This window comes from Microtus ochrogaster, chromosome 2 (assembly GCF_000317375.1).
Source record: "Microtus ochrogaster isolate Prairie Vole_2 chromosome 2, MicOch1.0, whole genome shotgun sequence".
Lineage (NCBI taxonomy): Eukaryota > Metazoa > Chordata > Mammalia > Rodentia > Cricetidae > Microtus > Microtus ochrogaster.
Window position 1 is genome coordinate 13,841,523 of NC_022010.1, and position 20,732 is coordinate 13,862,254.

A 20,732-nucleotide genomic window follows, 5' to 3' on the forward strand; every position below is an offset into this window, starting at 1 on the left:
AAAAAAAAAAAAAAAAAAAGAAAAGAAACAGCCATAATGTTCTAGAGAACTATGGGGCATAACAGACTGGTTCTAGTGTAGAAGGAGTAGGTAGGTCAGCTAGCGGAAGGTTCCCAGCTCCCCTAAGGCCTAAGAACTTGAAATGTGTTTCACCCTACAGGTAAGAAGTCTGAAGTCAAAATGGCAATACTTAGACCAAGGTGCTTTTGCCTGCTCCCTTCAGGCAGGCAGAGACAATAAGATCTCTGTGAGTTGGAGGCCAGCCTGGCCTACATATCAAATTCCAGCACTTCCAAGACTACATACTGAGACCCTGTCTCAGAAAACAATTAACAACAAAAAACAAACAAAAGTATTACCATATACTTTACTTTAAAACATAACCAGACAAGACTTTTCTCTTTAGTTTGCCTTGTTAGTCATCAAGTATTTATATGTTGTATGGCCTGTCTCAAACTGATACAGGATCCTAAGTAGGGATATAATCCAAGAAGGACACAGAAGAGCAAAGGTATCTTGTTTAACTCCCTATGTCCTAAGTGTTAATATCCTATTATAGGAACCAGACAACAAAAGGAAGATATGACTCAAGCCTGCCTAAATTCAGGATGGGAACCATGGTGAACTGCGAACTAGAGAATATATCCCTCCATGAAAAAGAATCCATACAAAGTAGAATATACTTAACACAAGACATTGAAAGCCCAGTGAAAATAATTCTGCCTCAGCATCTAACTTATAAAGAAGGTTGAGGGGGCTGGAGAGGTGGCACAGTGGTTAAGAGCACTGATTGTTCTTCCAGAGGTCCTGAGTTCAATTCCCAGCAACCACATGGTGGTTCACAACCACCTGTAATAAAATCTGGTGCCAACTTCTGTCCTGCAGGAACACATGCAGGCAGAACATTTTAAACATAATAAATAAATCTAAAAAAAAAAAGAAAAGAAAGAAAGAAAGAAAGTTGGGTTAGAACCAATACTGGCTTATTAAATATTGGCTAAATGGAATCTTCAGTGTAGCCTAGGCTATAGTAAGGTAAGACCCTGCCTAAGGAAGGAAGGAAGGAAGGAAGGAAGGAAGGAAGGAAGGAAGGAAGGAAGGAAGGAAGGAAAGAACAAAGAAAGAAAGGCGTAGAATAAACCTCCCTTCAGCCAACCTTCAGAGTGAGTCAGGCAAGCACAGAGTTCATTTAGCCTGTGACTGTATTTGGCGTGGGTTATGGTGGGTTATGTATATCCCTCTTTGTGTAGTGAAGCACTCAGCAACCCCACTTTTACCTGTTTATACTGCACACACACACACACTTCAGAACAACGCACCTAAAAACCTCCAAACACCCTCAGACCGGCATCTGCAGAATACTCATATCAATCTCTGAACAGTAAGGTAAATGCCTGTGCCCTTAACAATCAAATTTAAATAGTTTCTAGTCAAATGTATTTCTAATGCAGTTAAGAGCAAAGCACAGAAATGGGGTCTGGCTTCAACTGGTTTTGAGTACATGTGCAATAAGGCAAAATTTGTATCAAGAAATTTATAGGGAAAGGGCTGGAGAGATGGCTCAGAGGTTAAGAGCACTGACTGTTCTTCCAGAGGTTCTGAGTTCAATTCCCAGCAACCACATTGTGGCTCACAACCATCTGTAATGAGATCTGGTGTCCTCTTCTGGCCTGCAGGGATATGTGCAGGAAAAACCCTGTATACTTAATAAATAAATAAATCTTTAAAAAAAAAAAAAAGAAATTTATAGGGAACAATTCCCTATTTACCTTATTTCTATTCATAATTTGGGCATACATATGATTAAAGTCAGATGAATTATTGGAAAGGATATGTGCAGCATAAAAATTATTATGACTTAATCTGTCAATTAAAATAGAGAACTGCCTATACTATGAATCAAATCACTTGGCTATTTCTTTGTTTTAATATTTATTTATTTATTTATTTATTTATTTATTTATTTATTTATTTATTTATTATATTTATTATTTATTTATTATGTATACAGCATTCTGTCTGCATGTATTCTGCACACCAGAAGAGGGCACCAGACCCCATTACAGATGGTTGTGAGCCACCATGTGGTTGCCGGGAATTGAACTCAGGACCTTTGGAAGAGCAGGCAGTGCTCTTAACCTCTGAGCCATCTCTCCAGGCCCTTGGCTATTTCTGAACCTGGGTGAGTTATGTTTAATTTTTTTGTAAATAGGCCGAGAATGTAGAAACACCGGACTCCAACTACCAGTCACAAGGGTGCTTAACTTGGTAGAGAATGAGGCAGATCTGGGTCAGGGAGGGTGCCGTAGTCTTTGATTCGATTGGAAAAGTCTTATTTCCTAAACAGACAGCAGGTGATTCTTCATACAAATGTATATATACAATCCCTGCCAGTGCCTGGTTAATATTGCCCTAACGGGCCTGGCCTCCACCTGCCTCAGCCTGCAGACACTGGCATTATAGACTTGAACCATCACGGTCGATTCAGCTTACATCCACTGCAATGTCAAGTTAGGAAGTGAGAAACACTGCAAAGATGACACAGGAGGAATGCGGATGCCAATGTGCTGTGGTCCCTGACTGAACCTTGACCCACTGTCAGTATAAAACATTACCTTCTCCGAGGAGATCTTCCCAAGCAAGTCTACTTGGTATAATGCAGTCACATTTTCTTTTCTTAAACCAAAATTGACGTGTCCACTCCCGGTGTCATCGCTTGTTAGCAGCTGAACATTGTTCCACATATTTCTGGGATTGTCTGTGAGAGGAAAGAACCACTTTAGTTTTGCATAGACTTAAGTTCTTTAATGAAGTGTTAATCAAAGAACAAAAATTAGTATCAATATATTAAAACTTCAAACTGGACAGTGGTGGTGCACAGCTTTAATCCCAACACTTGGAAGGCAGAGGCAGGGAGATCACTGTCTGAGGTTAGCCTGGTCTACATGAGTTCCAGGACAGCTAGGGTTACATAGTGAAACCCTGTATCAAAAACAAAAACAAAAAACCAAAGGGGCAGCTTGATTTCGGTTTTATATGGTATTGGACTGACGGAAGGCTAGGTGCATGGCAGGCAAGTGCTCTATCATGGCTATACCCTCTGAGTTGGTTTCTACCATCATCAAACACCTGAGCCAGGAGATGGTGGCTCCTGCCTTTAATCCCAGCACTCAGGAGGCTGGAGTTCAAGGCCAGCCCGGTCTACAGCACAGGTTCCAGGACTGACTCTATAGGTACTAGGAAACCCTATAACGAAACCAACCCGTAAAAAAACAAAAAACAAAACAAAACAAAAAACCCTACACCTGAAACCCAGGCAAGACTTTAACACTCTCATTAACACAGTTCATATCATCTGTGAACTGTGCGGGACCAAAATATTAAAGAAAATGTCCCTAGGTAACTTTTAAGATCTGAGAGGAAGGGATAGATGGCTTATTGGTTAAAAGTGCTTCCAGCTCTTCCATAGCAAAATTCAGACCAAGCACTCACATCAAATGGTTGACAACAAGGATGGAGAGATGGCTCAGAGGTTAAGAGCATTGCCTACTCTTCCAAAAGTCCTGAGTTCAATTCCCAGCAACCACATGGTGGCTCACAACCATCTGTAAAGGGGTCTGGTGCCCTCTTCTGGCCTGCAGGCATACACACAGACAGAATATTGTATACATAATGAATAAATGTAAGGTCAAGGAGAACAGTGATTGCAGTCACTGGGAAGAGTGCAACAGCGTGCAAAAGCTCAAAGGCGGGAGAATTTAGGCAGCTACAGAGCCACATCAAAAGTATTAGGCGGTGAGAGACGGGTAAGGTCGTTAAGACTCAATTTTCTATTTAATACTAGGAAGCGAACTATGCAAACGGGAAATGAGCACAGACTTTTGGCGTCATTGACTGCGGGAGGAAAACAGATGAATCAATATCATGAACGACATAAAACACAGTCAATGAAGCTATCAGGAACGCTCGGAGGGCCAGCCACCTAGAATCACCTCCAACATCCCGCCAGCATCTAGAGGGCGAAAGACCCGAAATGGATTGAAACCCCTTCTGTTTTCACCTGAAGCGACACCCGCTTCCTACAGCAGAGCGGCTGATCCTTGTCACCTGCAGCTGAAGACACTAAAACACACTCTCAAATATTTCACACTTCTTCCTGACTCACACAACCACTCCAATTCACTTTAGGTTCCATGACACTACTTTAAATTGGCGGGAGAATCCCGCGCCCAACCCCTTCTACGGAGGCTGCAGCAGGCCAAAATTTTTTTCAAATTCGAAACAGGAAACCGCCCCACCCTAGATCAAATTGAATCCTAGCTGCGAGGGATTCGAGCCCCAGAGTAATCTTGGCCCCACCCATTTCGTTGCCTTTACGCTACGCCCTTGGAAAGACTAACCAATCACCATCTCGAACCGCGTTGTTATAGAAACTCTTATCACCACCCCCTTTTTCTCCCAGCAAGCTGAGCGCCGCGCCAGGCCTCATCCCTTTTGTGCCATCCGGGTCTCTCGCGCTAGGGATCTAGTCTGTGGCGAAGCTTCGGGGCTGCCAGTACTGTTGAACGCGTCCAGCAGAGGCGCCGCATTTGCGGCCGGGACTCAAAAACAATGGCGGTAGGTACTAACTCGAGCGTGAAGCCGGGGCTGGTTTTTTGTTCCTTTCCACAGAGTGACCAGCTCTCGGAGCTGTTGTCCGTGCTTGTGTGTGGACAAAATGGCGCCGCGGCCGCTTTCTGCGCTCGCCATAATGGCTTCCTGCTGCAGGGAGGGGGGAGGTAAGCCGGTGTGGATGGGGGTGGGGAGCCGCAGGGAATGGCTCTTTTTTCCAGAACTTTCCTCATCACTTCCCTCACCCCACGTTTTTAGAAGCCCCCCGAACTGTGGGATTCATCTCGTTGCCTCAGACTAAGTGATAAGTGTTGAGCCTTGATCGGGCTTCAGAGTTTATGCTTCCATGGAGAAAAGCGACTGGGAAGAAAAAAGATCAGAAGTCGTCTCTCGAAAGTATCGGGTCAAAAAAGCAGTCTGTTTAAGGGACCATGTATGAGGAGACAGTCTAATCCTTTTGGGCGTACCCTTAGTGAAATGGGGTACTTGGACTGATTTTGCTTAGTGTTTGTCGGTGTAAATCTTCTCGTTTGGAGTTGGGATTGTTTGAAAGAGTAAAAATTGGTCTAATTATCCAGTTCAATTCCCTTATACTTGTGCTTCATAGCGACTCGTGTTACTATTGAGAACCGCGGGGCTTGTTTCTTTGAGTCCCCTTTCTTGACCCAAATAAAAACCGTACCTAAGCCGGGCGGTGGTGGCACACGCCTTTAGTCCCAGCACTCGGGAGACAGAGGCGGGTGGATCTCTGAGTTTGAGACCAGCCTGATCTCCAGAGCGAGTACCAGGAGAGCCGGGGCTATTAACACGGAGAAACCGTGTCTCAAAAAACCGAAAACAACAACAAAACATTAAAAACCGTACCTATGTGACCATTTTGAACAGGAAGCCTGTCTGTCCTGGATATACTATCCCCGTTTTTAGTGAATCATACTATCCTGTGATTGTTTTGTTTCTAGATACAGACAGAAAATACTCTTCTGAGCTGTACGGATTCTCTTTCACGGACTGAAAGGTTTTAACTTCTTGTTGTAGACAAGGATTGCTCTTCCTGATACTTGGAATATTTGAAATTAGAACAGTACAAATAGTTTTCTGCAGCTCACTACCTTTTATATCTAGTTGAATTTCAGATAATTTTTATGGAATTTCAACGGGGTTACGCTTTTTTTAAATTGTGGGACTAATAACTTTTGAATTGTGTCTCAGCCTCTTAATATATTTCAAGTAAAGAGTAGTGTTTTTCTTGTGTTATTTTAAGTGAAATAAATTCAAATATTTGATTTCTGCAGTGCCCTCCACTATAAAAACAATCCCCCAGAGAACTGCTCTAGAATGAAGTCTGCTGCATACCTTCCTTTGTGCTGGTAAAGGATTTGTGTGCTGTGCTTCAGTTATCTGGGAGTTTCAAAATGCAGATTGTAGGAAATGGGTGACTTTCTAAGAGGCCTGGTGACTAAATAAAAGGCAGTTTAAAAGCAGTGTCTTTATGGATTTCTGCTAAACTGAAGTAAGGCTGACGAATTTTGCTAGTTGGGCTTTCTATCTGTTGTATTGTAGATATCCTTAGGAAAATAAAATACGTGTTTTTGTCACACGCCTACTAATGTGTGATGGTGAGATGGGCTTTATTCTGCAGTGTGTTTTGCATATGAAAGTTCCTCTTGCCAGGCTTCTAAGCCTTTTGCAAAATAGGCATTAATGGACTAAATGCTGTATATTTCAGTAGTTCTCGGTTCTCGTATTGTTTCTCAGGAAAAGTGAATGTGATTTACATGGCTGTTATTGTAACAGCTGGGGGGCAGGATATTGAGAACTCTTGAGGGTAACCGTGAACATATAGCAGGCATCATCTCAAAACTTGTGGGGGATGCCTATGATTTATGTCTGAAGTACTTTTTAAGTTTAGATAATGTATCTTAGGTCAATCTGAGAATATCTTTAAGGATAGAACGAGAATGAAAGAATGCTTTGGATCATCGTTGATGGTATAGTAGAGCAATATGATTATTAGTAGGTAGCAAAGGCAGGGGGATTACAGTATTTTATGGGAGTAGGTAGGCTAGTGTTTCTGGGTAGTAGCTATAAAGTAAGATTGACCTTGATTCTTAGGCCTTTTCACCACGAAGTTCAGGTCTTGGAAAAAGAGAGTATGGGATACTGGAATGAGAAACTCCCCTGTAGCTGGTTGTTTCCTTTCTGTTACTTTTCCTCTTGAGGTACAAATGGTACTTTAGCACGTAATTTATGCATTTGACCTCCAATTATAAGTTTGTCCTTCTAATTATGTGTATTTAACTGCTGAGCCATCGTTCCAGCCCCCACATCTATCCTTTTCAGAGTCTGGTATTGGTTTTGACCCAAATTTGTACTCCAGTAAAATAATGCACTCCCTTTATTTTGGTACCTGTTTTTTGGACTAATCTTCCCAAGGGAAAAAGGTCAATCATGATTCTTCTTGATGAGGACTAGTTATTTTCCCTCTGAAGTCATAAGTCAGATTGGTAAACACCTGGAGGAAAGGAGCAGCTGGTAAATACTTTTGGTTTTATGGGTGATGCACAACCTTTCATATTTTTTGCTTGTTTTACCAAGTTTTTTAAATGTAAAAAAAAATATAATGGGCAAAGTGACACAAGTCTTTAATTCCAACAGAGGCAGGGAATTTGAGGTCAGTCAGGGCTACATAGAGATACCTTGTCTCAAAAAGAAAGAAAAGTGTACAAGATTGTGCAGAAAAATAATGTTGTTTGCCAGCTCCTGTCCTGAGGCATATGTTCACCAGATGAACAGGTTCATTTTCCTTGCCTGCTCCAGTCAGATACCTACCACTCCACTGCTTATGGTTCAGATCTGCTTGTTTCTAGTGCCTCTTATCGAATTCAACCAAATGTTGGGCTTGATGGCATGTACCAGGAATTTCAATGTCTGGGCTTCTCTTGCCTATGAAATGTTATCTCAAAATCAAGTTCAGTTCAAAGGAATTTTCAGGCTTTAGTGTGTCCTTGAAAATAAGATAATTTCAGTTAGTCCAGCTTAAATCAGTTCATCAATTTCTCTTTTGCTTGTGCATGTTTGCCTGTCCTTTGCCCCTCTCCCAGACAAGGTTTTTCTCTGGTCCTGGCTATCCTGGAACTCTGGATCTGGCCGGCCTTGAACTCAGAGATCCACCACCTACCTCCCTCTTGTCTCTCAAGTGCTGGATGGAATTAAAGTGTGCCGCCACCACCAGGCAGTACTTTTCTTTTTAATTAAAATGTTCTAGCGTTCTTGCATGAGTACTGTTATGCCTCATTCTCACCCTTCTGCAGGAATTCTGTGGTGAGATTATTTGGATCACACAGTTCTCAAAAACAGGGTTAGTGGTGGTTGGAATTTTTTTTTTCCCCAGCACTGGTGATTAGATAGAACGTCACACTTGGAGCAAATGCTTCTACTACTGACCTACATCTTCAACCAGAAATAATTTTAGTGAGGAGATAGAACTGAAATTCATATCTTGAGCATTTATTTATTCATGGGTGTCTGTGCTGGTTGCTATTAGGAGTGCAGAAGATAGGTGGCCTTCTGCAAACTAGAAAATTAATAGAAATTGAACCTTGGGTAAAGAGTTCTCTGGAAATGTGTGTGTCATGATTTTTGTTTTAGTTTTGTAATTGCTGGGATTTAGCTCAGTGATAGAGAATTTGCCTAACAAGCACGAAACCCTGGGTTTACTCCTTAGCACTGAAAAATAAAATTTATATTGTAATATTGCCTATAAAATGCTTTAACATGGAAACGGCTTGATGTTTCCATAGCCCAGAGCATAAATACGGAGAGGCAGAACATGTTTTGCTGTACCTCTGTGCCAAGGGGATATTTTCATTAAAGAAGGTTAATTAGGTTCTCAGGTAAGGTAATTTTCTACTTATTCTTTTATAATCTAGAAAATGCTCCCTATGCTCCTTTAATATCTTATAGTTCTAAGTAATTTAAACCTAACAGCTTGTTCTAGATAGCTTTTTGATAATGAACAGCGATTTGATTACTGGCAAGAAAGCACATTTAATTCACACATCTAAAGTTTTATAGTTTAAATATTTATTGGAAATACCAAGAACTAGGTCTTTTACATCTGTTACTTTACTACACATATATCCACTTGGAAATCAGCCGTGTTTGGGTATTGGTTTTCTTTTTTGGTAAAACACAATTGTCTTCGTCCCTTGCCCTTTTAAAAACCAAGAGACATTGGAAATGCAGTTACAAATTTTGATGATTCTTATTTTTAACTTTTAGGCTACTGATACAGAAAGAGACGGACTAGCCCCAGAAAAGACATCCCCGGATAGAGAAAAGAAAAAAGAGCAGTCAGATGTATCTATTTCTCCTAGAACCTCAAAACATCACTATTCAAGGTCACGGTCAAGGTCAAGAGAAAGAAAACGAAAATCAGGTAAGGAATGTGGTATATTCTGAACGTATTTAACACAAACTTTGTACTGAGTTGTAGCACCTACAGGGGAGGTGTTTTTTTTTTTCCTTCTAGCACTAAGGCTAGAGTCCAGTACTCTGCCGGGTAGTCCCTGTCATTTCATTATATATACCCCAAGCCCTGCAGTGCTACATACAAGGACAGCGTGGACTGTATAGTAGTTCCAGGCCAGCCTAGGCCAAATAGTGAGACGGTGTCTCGTGTTGAAGGCGTAACATTCTGCTATTTAAAGAACGCATGAGCTGGAGCACGGCGTTAATCCCTGCAGAGGCCGGAAGATCTCTGTGAGTTCAAGGCCAACCTAGTCTGCAGCGCTATTTCATGACAGCCAGAGCTGTTACACAGAGGAACCCTATTTTGAGAAAGAAAGCAAGCAAGCAAACAAGGAGAGCTGGAGTGATTTTAGTGGTAGAGTGCCTTGCCTACATAAGAACCTAACATTGCAAAATGAGAAACAGCAGAGCAGTTAGTTTAAAAGTTGTGGCTGGAGCTCAGTCATCTGTTACTTGTATATGTAGATGGTTTTTAACAAGATTTCCTTTTTTAGTATGTTTAAATCTGTTGGACATTCTGATCACATTTAAACTGAACATTTTCAAGCTGGATGTGACATTGCAGGATGATCAAAAATTAAAGCCATTCTGGAGTATATAAAACCCTGCCTCAAAAAAAAAAACACGAAAATTTCTAGCTAACATTCTTTTGACTATAAATCAGGTCAAATGTAACCCAGTTTTGTTGTTTATTTTTTGGTTTATGTGCACACATACACATTCATGTATACATATCTATATTTAGTATGTGTGTGGTGTATGTGAGAGCAGGGATGTGAAGGTCAAGAGTTGACATCCATCCAGTAAGATGGCTTAGTGTGGTGAGGGCTCGTGTGTAAGCCTGATAGCCTAAGTTCAACACTCGGGACCTCCTTGATGGTGAAGGGGGAACCTATACCTCTGACCCACACACATGGGCACATAAGCAGTAGTAAACTGGCCAGTCAGGCTAATAATATATTAAAGTCATTCTATTTCAAAGTGCTAAAAAATAAAAATAAAAAGATGCTTAAAAAATGTAGTCTTTGAAAGATACATGATAGCCCTGGCTAGCAATTTAGGAAGTGGTTGTTTTGATTGGCTTTTTTCCCTCTTTTATTCAACCCTGGGCCTTGTTATGAAAGTCCTGTACTGCTGACATTATTGTAATGTTTGTGTTTAAGATATTTGTATATCTTTGTGTATTTTTGGGTTTTTTGTGTGTTCACAGATAATGAAGGAAGAAAACACAGGAGCCGGAGCCGGAGCAAAGAGGTAATTAACACTTTGTAGTGAATAGGTACTTTAAAATTCTTGTAAAGTGTCTGGTAGAAATGTTTGTGTGACTATTTGCCATTGTCAAGGTAAGTACCAAAGCTTGAAATTTAAAAGGTTAATTGGGTTTTAAAATAAGCATGATTTGGATTCAACATTTTTCAAGGAGATAGTTGTTTATATAAAAAGTGCCTTCAAAAATCTATTAACTTTTATTATACTGTGAAAATATTCACAATAAAAATATCATATGAAGAATAAGCTGGATTTTTAGGCCTGTGATACAGAGCTTCCATTAATCTGAGGTCCCAGGTCTCCTTATCCTTGACAACTGCTCAGGATTTTTAAATATCAGACATCTTTATTGATACCGTATTTGTGGGCTACTTTTTCCTCGTTGAAAGTACTGAGTTTCTTTTCTTTAGTGAAGCTAGACCTATGAACCTTATACTATTGCAGCAAAAATGTGAGGGACAGTTGGAGAGGTGACATTTACAGTAAAGCCTAAGGAAAACAAAAGCAGCAGCTGTACTACATGAGTTAGCTTGCCTCACCTACCTAAGAAGTTGAGCTACCCAGGAAGAGATTAGCAGTGAGAAAGGAAAAAGACCCTTAGGGGGCTGGGCAAGGGACTCGTAAAACAAATATGGGCAGGGACTTCACCTCTTCCCCTAATGGAAGCTCTGTTACATTTTTAATTTAGGAGAGTTTTTGTGAAAATGACTATTTTGTTTAGCTCACATGATAACATTTCTATAATAAATCATACTCAGCGTGCTAATGCGCGAAGAGACTGAACTGAAGACGCTGCAGACTCAGATAGCAAAATAATAAGCCTACTTCATGATAAGGTAACTATTAGTCATTCAAACTCCTATTTCCCTTAAATATATCTTAAATCACCTAAGGGTTTTAATGTTTATAAAATTAATAGTAATGTTATGTTTGAAAACTGGTGTTACACTCTTAAAGTTTCTAGAAGTTTAACCATTTAAAGCTTTTCTAGTCTGCTACTGTATGGCAAAGTTGAGAAGGTTCTGAGGTCATATTATATAGAGAACTGGTCATGAAACTAAGGTTTAGCTTGTGTCTGCAGGTCTCTTTTCCTGCAAAATAAGTCATTATGATCATTTTCAGATATAGCATTCTGCATGTTCCATTGACTCCACTTTTTTGACTTTGTATTTAAAGTTAACCTTTAGTCAAAAGAAATATGCTTTGACCTATTGTGGGAACTATCCATGTCGTTACAGTGGAGAAGTGGTGGCCTGAGCAGCAATGGATGGGTCCAGGCCCAGTTGAGTTGCAGCTTTGTGTTTTCACCTCTTGTTTATATGAAATAGAAAATAAGCCTAGAGGATCTGAGTTTCTCTTAGATTTAAGTTTAATTACTCTGAGTTGTGTGGGAATTAAGCTTTAAATACAAGGTGTACTTCACAAGTTTGGGTTGGGAGATACATAATACTTCCAAGCTTGACGTTGAATGGTTGAGATTTACTCATATACTTAAGTTCACAGTATATATTTTATGATGACATAGTAATTGTTACCCCTGGTTTAGTGTTCTTTTTTTTGTTGTTGTTGTTGTTGTTCTCGATTAAAAATGGTAGGTACTATTTTTGACCCTAGGTTCATACAATGTAATAAAGCTGTAAGCCTGTTGGGGTTGATGCAAACAGATAGACATAGAAAGATAAGGTCTTTTGGAGAGAATGTGGGAAGAAATATGGTTAGTTAAAGGGGGACATTGCTGTTCTGCAAATTTGAAATAGCGGGGAGTATTACCTTTTTGTTAAAGTATACTTTGCTGCTTCATTTGAAGTGCATTTTGTGAAGCATTGCTTTGTGTTTTTACCTATTAGCTCCTTGCTTGTTTCTCTTTTTGATATTACTGGGGATTACCTAAGACTTTAAGTATGCTAGCTCTAAAACTGAGCTATGTCTCTCCTTTCCATTATTTTTTTTGTTTTGTTTTGTTTTGTGGTTGGGGGTGGTAGGTAGTTTTTTCTTTTGAGACGGGGTTTTCTCTATAGCCCAAGCTGGTTTCCAACTCAGATATTCCGTGCTCTGTCTCCCTAGTGCTGGCATTAAAGGTGTGTGTCACTGCACCTGACCCTATTTTTTAAACTTAATAATCCGTGGGATTTATAATGGGTTTTGTTAATTTTTTTAAAATGAGGATTCCACTTGAACTGTCTTTCAGTATCTGTTTTCTAAATCATTGTTTTTAAAGTATTTAGGGAACAAACTGAAGTTTTGTGTCTTAATGAGAAAATTGTAATTACATATGCAACATTTGGGTGATATGAGGCTAGATAAAATTGTTTGCCACACATTCCTAAGGTTACTAATGTTGCATCACAACATTTTTGTTTACTGTTACCCATACTAACTCTTTTTGTTGCACTATTTTCCTGAAAGAACCAACTTCTTGTTAAAACAGGCAAGAAGACATGAATCCAAAGATAAATCCTCTAAGAGACATAAGTCCGAGGAGCACAATGATAAAGAACATTCTTCTGACAAAGGAAGAGAGCGATTAAATTCATCTGAAAATGGTGAGGACAGGCACAAACGCAAGGAAAGGAAGTCATCACGAGGCAGAAGTCACTCAAGATCTAGGTCTCGTGAAAGGTAACTAATTTGGGTGTTGTAGTGTGGTGCCTTCCAGTACCTTTAACTTGTAGGTTATTCCTAGCCCACGTTACGTACACATAATCTTAAATAGGATACTAATCATTTCTTAACTACCTTAATGTAGCTGGTAACTAAAGACTTTCAAACCTTAGAATATACATCAGTAGTAGAAAATTGTCATGTCTAAAGCCCTGGGAATCAATCCACAGCACTGGAACAAAAATGCTTTGGGGCTTTCCCATAAATCCAAAAATGGTTCCCAGAAGGCCGAAAGATGGTTACCACATTTAATTAGTGGCTCTGGATGACCTTTAACCTTTTCTCTTGTGTTGAAAAGGTTATGTTGTAGGGGCTGGAGAAGTGGCTCATGTGGTTAAAAGCCCTGGCTGCTCTCCAAAGGGTCAGGGCTCCATTCCCAGTACCCACGTGGCAGTTCACAGGGGATCTGACACCCTCATATAGACATACATGCAAAACCACAATGTACATCGAAAAAAGAAAATTTTTTTAAGGTTGAATTGTTAAGCTGTATTAAGCCAAAGACTTTGTAAGATTTATGTGGAATTTGTTGGGGTTTTTTTGTTGTTTGTTTTTTGTTCAACATTTTCTTTTTTTGACTGGGTCTTGGAGGTGGGATAGTCGAGATTGGATTTCTCTGTATTGACATTTACTTTATAGAGCATGCTTGTCTCTAATTCAGAGATCCGCCTGCCTCTGCCTCTTGAGTGGTGGGATTAAAGGCGTGCACCACCACCTGGCTGGGGTTTTGTTTGTTTGTTTTTTCTTTAAAGTTTACTTTTTGAATCAAGACTTTGTAACTGATTCACTATATGGCTTCCATTGCCCACAAACTTCAGTCAAGCTAGTGTTAAAGGTATGCGCCACCACTAGACAATCATCTCCCAGTGTTCCTTTAATGTGTATGGGTGTTTAGACTTATGTGTGTGTGTGTGTTGCATGTGTGACTGGAACCTATGGAGACTGGAAGAGCACTGTATTCCCTGGAACTATTACATGCGGGGTGTTGGGAATCTTCTACAAAAGAACTGAGTCATTTCTCCGTGTGGGGGTTTGTTTTTGAGGAGCTGGTGTTTAAAATCAGGGTCAATTACAATAAGCTTTGAAAACTTTTGTTCTATTATTTTATTTATTTATTTATTTATTTATTATGTATACAATATTCTGTCTGTGTGTATGCCTGAAATATTTTTACCATTGTAGTGATAAATGTCAGTTTTGCCGAATGTGGCATGAAATTTTAAGTTAAGCCAAAGCTGAGAGATTGGTAAGAATGACCGTTTGCACGCCGGAGTCAGTCTTACTTGTTAGTTCAGCATGTGCTTTGTACTTTTATAACAGATTAACATTAAAGTGAATCCAACTACTACTGAGATTTTTTTTTCCCTAATTCAAATGTTGGTCCTCCTTTAAGCCATGGTACAGGATAGAGCCCAACCAAAAGTAGCTGCCAAAATGACTGGGGGTAAAGAAACACCTTTTCCTATCCTATAAGCAGTGCAAACTTGTTTGTTTAGGTTTTTGTTTTGTTTTATTGCTGTCTTGATTGTATTTGTTTGTGTGTTTTGGTTAGTCACTTGATAGGGTATACAGTAGCAAGGACAATTATGTTCTTGGTGTGGTTACATTTGTCTACAATCTCAACAATCAGGAATTAAGTAGGAGTTTAAATTAAGTTTAAGGTTTGCCTGGGATGTGTAGTAAGACCTGTCCTTAAAAAGGGAGACAACTGAGGCTGGAACAATGACTCGGGTTAAGAGCAGTGGTTGCTCTTCCAGAGGTTTTGAGTTCAGTTCCCAGCAACCACGTGATGGATGGCTCACAAGCATCTGTAATGAGATATGTCTGCAGCGATACATGCAGACAGAACACTGTGTTCATGATAAATAAACCTTAAAGGGAAAAGGAGAACAATGAGCAATTAAAAAGTTTATGAACTTGAATTTCAGGCGCCATCGAAGTAGAAGCAGGGAGAGGAAGAAGTCTCGGTCCAGGAGTAGGGATCGAAAAAAGTCTCGATCCAGAAGCAGAGACAGGAAGAAGTCAAGATCTAGAAGCCGAGATAGAAAACGAAGGATTAGAACACGTTCCCGATCAAGATCCAGACACAGGCATAGGACTAGAAGCAGGAGCAGATCAAGGAGTCGAAGTCGGTAAGTGTTCATTCTCTAGAATAAAGTAGAGTCTGCTCTTCACTATCAATCTTTTTTCAGGAGTGATCTTTTTGTTTAGTTTGGTTTGGTTTTGGGTTTTGAGGTTTTTTGAGACAGATTATCTGTGTAACTTTGAAAGGCATTTGACAGCACATCCAGCAGTTGTGTTTCCTTTTTTTTTCCACATTTAATACTGAATACTATTGGATCATTTGGGTTTTGTGTCTCCTAATTTACCTGTTTGGTGTGTTTGATTGTTTTGCCTGCATGGATGGTACCTGGGGAGGACCATCATATCCCTTGGAACTAGAGTTGTGGGTGATTGTGAACCAAATCCAGATCGTCTGCAAGAGTAGCATAGCAAGTGTTCTTTTTTATCCATTGAGGCTGTTGGAGTGTGTGCGTGTGTGGCACACTTGTAAAGGGGGGTGTCGGTGTCTTTTTTTTTGTTCTTCAAGTTATTTTTGTTACGCAGACTCAGCTAGGGTGGCATGCGAGCTCCTGGGATCTTCTTGTCCCGCAGTCACAAATGCTAGAGTTATAGCCATGCCCAGCTTTTTTCGTCAGTAGTAGAAGTTTGAATTCAGGCTCTTTGATTCACAGTGAATACTGTTTGCCACTGAGCCAGCTTCCTTCCTTTTTAATGTATTTATCATTATTTACTCTTTGAGTCTCCCTGTATAGCCCTTGCCTCATGGTTTCTGGGATTAAAATTTTGTTATTTGGGGGTGTGTGTGTGTTTTGTTGTTGTTTTGTCTTATTTTTTTGGAAAGGTTTTCCTTTCTATGTAGTTCTTAGCTCTTACCCTTGGCTGTCCTGGAGTTCTCTTTGTAGACCAGGCTGGTCTTAAGCTCATATCATCCAGCCACTCTTCCCAAGTACTGGGTTTTTTTTTAAGCAATGTTTGTTTTTGTAGTTTTGGGATTTTATTTTAGTTAATATTTCTATCGTTCCTTTCCTCTAAACCCTATTTACTCTGTCTCTCCCCACTTCAAATTCATGATTTCTAAATCAGTTGTTAGTGTGTGTGTGTGTGTGTGTGTGTGTGTGTGTGTGTGTGTGTGTTCATTCCTAAATATAGTCCATTGTAACTCATTTTCCAATTGCCTTTCAAGTAGTTAGTTCACTTTGTTTCTTACATGTATGTCCAGGTCAATGGCCCTCTCTCCCTTATTCTTTTAAGATTTGTTTTGTGTGTGGGTGTGTGTTTCCCTTATATGAAGATGTCAGCATATGGTGGGGTCTCTTCAAACACCGTGACCAGCAGGTTGTCCATTTGCGAGGGACAAGAAGCCAGTCCAGTTCAACATGGCTCAGTAGCTGGTTTTAGGTCAAACTTGGAGGGTCTAGAACCCAGTATTTTATTTTAGTTATATTTAAGCATAGCATAGTTTGAAGAAAAGAATGTTTCCTGGTGATAATTAACACAATCAATGTACACAACAAAGCTTAAGAAATGGTTATGTTGAAACTCTCGTATAAGTGACATCTTCATGAAAATAGGTCCTATAGATTAGGGAAGCAAACTCATGGTAAACAGTAAAGGGTATGTAGGAGGATAGTGCTTTGCTTGACTGAAATAAATAGGCTCAAGGTAAGGGTCTGGAGATGTTTGTGTTGCCTGGCCATATAGATGGCCCAGAAGTCACCAGGGTATTAACCATGTCTGTTCTTAGCCGTCTGTGTGAAAAATGGGTATGGTTTCCTGGGGGGGAACAGTCTTGTGTGTTTACCATTCCTGATTTCCCTCCTGCTTCTCGTTGAGTGCAAGAACCTACATACTTCCAAGTGGAGGCCAGAAGAGGGCATTAGATTTCCTTTATCTGGGTTATAGTACAAGTACTTGTGAGCCACCCAACATGCATGTTCGGAACTGAACTTCAATCCTCCTAAAGAACAGCAGGTGCCCTTAACCACTGAGCGATCTCCGGACCCATTAGATGATATTTTTTGTTACACGTTCCTATGTTAGCAGTTAATAACTATTATCTGAAACATTAATAATTCAACTTAAAGTAGTAAGAATATTTGAATCCTTATTTTTACATACTAACATCCAGGATATATTGAGACTGGAGAGGTGGCTGAGTGGTTAAGAGCACTGACTGCTCTTGTTCTGCTCCCAGTTCTCATGGCTGCTCATACCATCTGGACTCCCATTCCAATAGGCCTCATGTCCTCTTCTGGCTTTTCACCAGGCATGTAAGTAGTGCACAGGCATAAATGCAGATTTTTGTTAGAAAACCTTTCATTCTTTTTTTTTTTTTTTGATATATTGCTTGATCTTTGTTGGACTATCTAGAGAAAATTGATAATTATTGATGCAATTGATATTGATAATTCTGTGACTATAATGGGACATAAAATACTGGTTGTTTCAGAGATAGAAAGAAGAGAATTGAAAAACCAAGAAGATTTAGCAGAAGCCTAAGCCGGACACCTAGTCCACCTCCCTTCAGAGGTAGAAACACGGCAATGGACGCCCAGGAAGCTTTAGCTAGGAGGTATGTGTATTTTCTCATTTAAAGTCATTCTTTTTTCTTTTTCTAGTAACTGTCAATGGTGTAGACAAATGAATACTTTTAACTCAGAGGATAATTCTTTACCACCAGTACCATACTCCCATGAATGCTGTTGCACATTTGTGATACAGAACAATCCAAGTAGGTTTTTAATTTGGGGTTTGTGTCATTAGTTTTTAATTTGTGCATGTAGGAAGACTGAGAAGCTTTTGCCTTTGTGATTAACTGCTATTTTTTCCATTGTCACCCCATGAAAGAAACATAGATTGAAATGTCTTGCTTGCATTTGAAAACTTTGAGTTTTAAATCGTTCAGGAAACCTAAGTTGTCTTTTACTTTACTTTTTTTTCCCTTATAACAAAACACCTGAACACTGGGAATTCTGTCACTAGATTATAGTTTTAGTAGATGCACATCATAAGCCAATTTATTATCTTGTAGTGTAGAGAGAATGTTGTGTTTCTGAGGTTTCTGTTTGAGTGTTGGGCGGTTGTGTGGCCACATTAGAGCAGGTCTGTCAGAAATATGCAGGGCCAAAGAGCTGCTTCAGGAGGCCAAAAGCCAAGTGCTTATTTTTTACATATTCTGAAAGCTATATTTTTGGATTTGGGTTTTTTTTCTTTCTTACAAAATTGAGTTTGTATTTTTTTTCATTATAAAAATACAGTTATCACAGTGTAACCTGAAGTGCTGCTGCCCTGTGAAGCCAGCCTGGCAGAAACTCCACTGAACAGCAGCAGCAAAGGTGTGAGCTCACCCGTCTTCATCCATTCACCTTAGTGAATGGAGTTGATTTCAACCTGCAATGGCCCTACACGTGCAACCCATAAACCAATAGTTGGCTTGTTTAGAGCAACAGTGTTAGAAAATCTAATAGATAATTGTTTATTAACTTAGTAATTTTCTAAGCATTGAAGATACACTCTTTCTTACATACTGGCATCTATTATATTTTCTTTTTAATTGTTCTTCAGGTAAAGTTTTAGAGTAGATATGTTTGGTGCATATCTGGAGTCCTTACACTGAGCAGTAGGAGGATCAGGAGGTCAGAGTTGTTCTTGGCTACATATTTTGAGAGCAGTGTTAGGCTTACATGAGACCCTATTTCCAAAAACCAAAAGAAAAGTTATTACCATCAAGCCGTTTGGTTTAGATTACCAGTGATTCAAAAAGAAACGATTAAAGTGTATTGGTCCACACCTTCAATCCCAGTACTCAGAAGACAGGCAGGCAGATTGCTGAGTTGAGACAACTCTGGGCTACATGGAGAGTTTTATAAACTTATTATCAAGGATTATAGGTTGTAAACCTCTTTTTGTAAATTTAAGTGCTTGTTAAAACTAATATCTGCTGAGAAAGTAGCTTAGTTGATAAAGTGCTGTTCTGGAATGCATAAGCCCTGAATTCCTTAGCCCTGCCTAAAGTCAGTTGTGGCACATATCTAATCCTAGCATTTGGATAGTAAGTAGAAGCAGGAATTCTCTACTTAATAATTTAAGGTCATTATCACTACCTGAGTTTGAGGCCATCCAAGACTATATGAGACATTCTTTGAAAGGAAAAACTGCAAATGCCTGTTTGGTGTCACTATAATACATTGCCTGTGTGTCTCAAAACCAGAAGATAACCTTTGCTTGGACTAACTTAATGAGATGTAACATTTGATAGGTTTCTGTTTCAAAAATTGAGTGATACTTAGTATCTACTATGTAGAAATTTAACCAACCATGTCAATTTAGTGTATAATTTTTTAATTTTTGTTTTGTATTGAAATTTTTATTTCATGTTATCAATTTCCTTGCTAACCATAAATTTCTTGATTTAGTTTGTCCTGTTTAGTAGATTGTAAAGAAAGAGTTTTCGCATATCATCTTCTAAACTCAAGATTATGCTGATCCCTTATTTGAATATAAAATACTGTTTTTGTCCAGGTTTCCTATGCAATGTATTATAAATATTGTTTTATCACTTAAACATGCACTGTAATTTATCTAGCACCAGTATGTGGTTTATAGTCTTTAATTTTATCTTTGCCTTCATAGCTAGCACTGACAGAAATTGGAGACGTTTTAGTTTATTTTTGTTTTTTATTTTTTAAGACAGGATAGCACTGGCTTCCCAGAACTATGTCAGCCCAGACTGGTCTTGAACTCACTGAGGTCTTGTGTCTTCCAACTGCTGGGGCTAAAGACATGGTGCCACCCCACGATCTAGATGTTTTGGTTTTTCCACACAGGATTTTGCCAAGTTATTCTGCTTTGGCCTTCTGAGTGATGTTGCCATGGCAACACAAACATTTGGGGTTGGAGTGAAAGGATACTTGTAAAAATTTTGCTTTGACCAATTCAGAAATTACTTAGGAATAGTCATCGAGGCGCACACTTGTAATCCCAGTGTTGGTCAGGTAAAGACAGGAGTGTCAGAGTTCAAGGCTAGCCAAAGCTACTTGAGACCTGTATCAAAAAGAACAGACTCACAGAAGTTTCAAAATATTATTTTGGCATATGCTACTTGGATGAATATAGCAAAGTTTGCGTCCCTGGCTGGTAGCCTGCTATAGCCCTACAGTTCAAGGCCAGCACAGACAGCATAAGTAACCTCTCATCTTTCTCAAAACCTTTGTTTTGAGAATTGTATTGATATACTCATTACTGACTCTAATCTTAGTAGGGGGAATATGATATTCATTAATTTGATGTTTTGTATATAAAAATGTTTGTATGTAATGAAGGTACATACTGGTTTTACATCAAATTGTTTTACATTGTTTTTGATAGATTGGAAAGGGCAAAGAAATTACAAGAACAACGAGAAAAGGAAATGGTTGAAAAGCAAAAACAACAAGAAATGGCTGCAGGTATGAATTGTGTGGTATAAAACTTGAAAATTAGCCAGGCGGTGGTGGCGCACGCCTTTAATCCCAGCACTCGGTAGGCAGAGTCAGGCGGCTCTCTGTGAGTTCGAGACCAGCCTGGTCTACAGAGCTAGTTCCAGGACAGGCTCCAAA

At 39.4% G+C, this 20,732-nt stretch overlaps 2 protein-coding genes across 4 annotated transcripts in view; one reads left to right on the top strand and one right to left on the bottom strand.

Moving 5' to 3' along the window:
• Kntc1 (kinetochore associated 1) overlaps nucleotides 1-4,150 on the bottom strand; it is a 79,188-nt gene extending 75,038 nt beyond the window's left edge. Inside the window, exons 1-2 of the mRNA XM_013349629.2 lie at nucleotides 4,061-4,150; nucleotides 2,616-2,758 (exon numbers count right to left, since the gene is read on the bottom strand). Coding sequence (XP_013205083.1) covers nucleotides 2,616-2,744 — 129 coding nt within the window. The 5' untranslated portion in view covers nucleotides 2,745-2,758; nucleotides 4,061-4,150. The remainder of the gene's footprint in view (nucleotides 1-2,615; nucleotides 2,759-4,060) is intronic.
• Nucleotides 4,151-4,468: 318 nt separating this feature from the next.
• Nucleotides 4,469-20,732, top strand: part of Rsrc2 (arginine and serine rich coiled-coil 2) — a 21,851-nt gene continuing 5,587 nt past the window's right edge. For 2 of the 3 annotated variants that reach the window (XM_005344403.2, XM_005344404.3), the window contains exons 1-7: nucleotides 4,469-4,617; nucleotides 8,893-9,049; nucleotides 10,352-10,395; nucleotides 12,839-13,029; nucleotides 15,000-15,203; nucleotides 17,585-17,707; nucleotides 20,503-20,582. In XM_005344403.2, the coding sequence (XP_005344460.1) occupies nucleotides 4,612-4,617; nucleotides 8,893-9,049; nucleotides 10,352-10,395; nucleotides 12,839-13,029; nucleotides 15,000-15,203; nucleotides 17,585-17,707; nucleotides 20,503-20,582 (805 nt within the window). In that variant the 5' untranslated portion in view covers nucleotides 4,469-4,611. Of the gene's footprint in view, nucleotides 4,618-8,416; nucleotides 8,505-8,892; nucleotides 9,050-10,351; nucleotides 10,396-11,168; nucleotides 11,247-12,816; nucleotides 13,030-14,999; nucleotides 15,204-17,584; nucleotides 17,708-20,502; nucleotides 20,583-20,732 lie in introns of those variants that run through there. The other variant, XM_026785981.1, reaches the window with a different exon arrangement.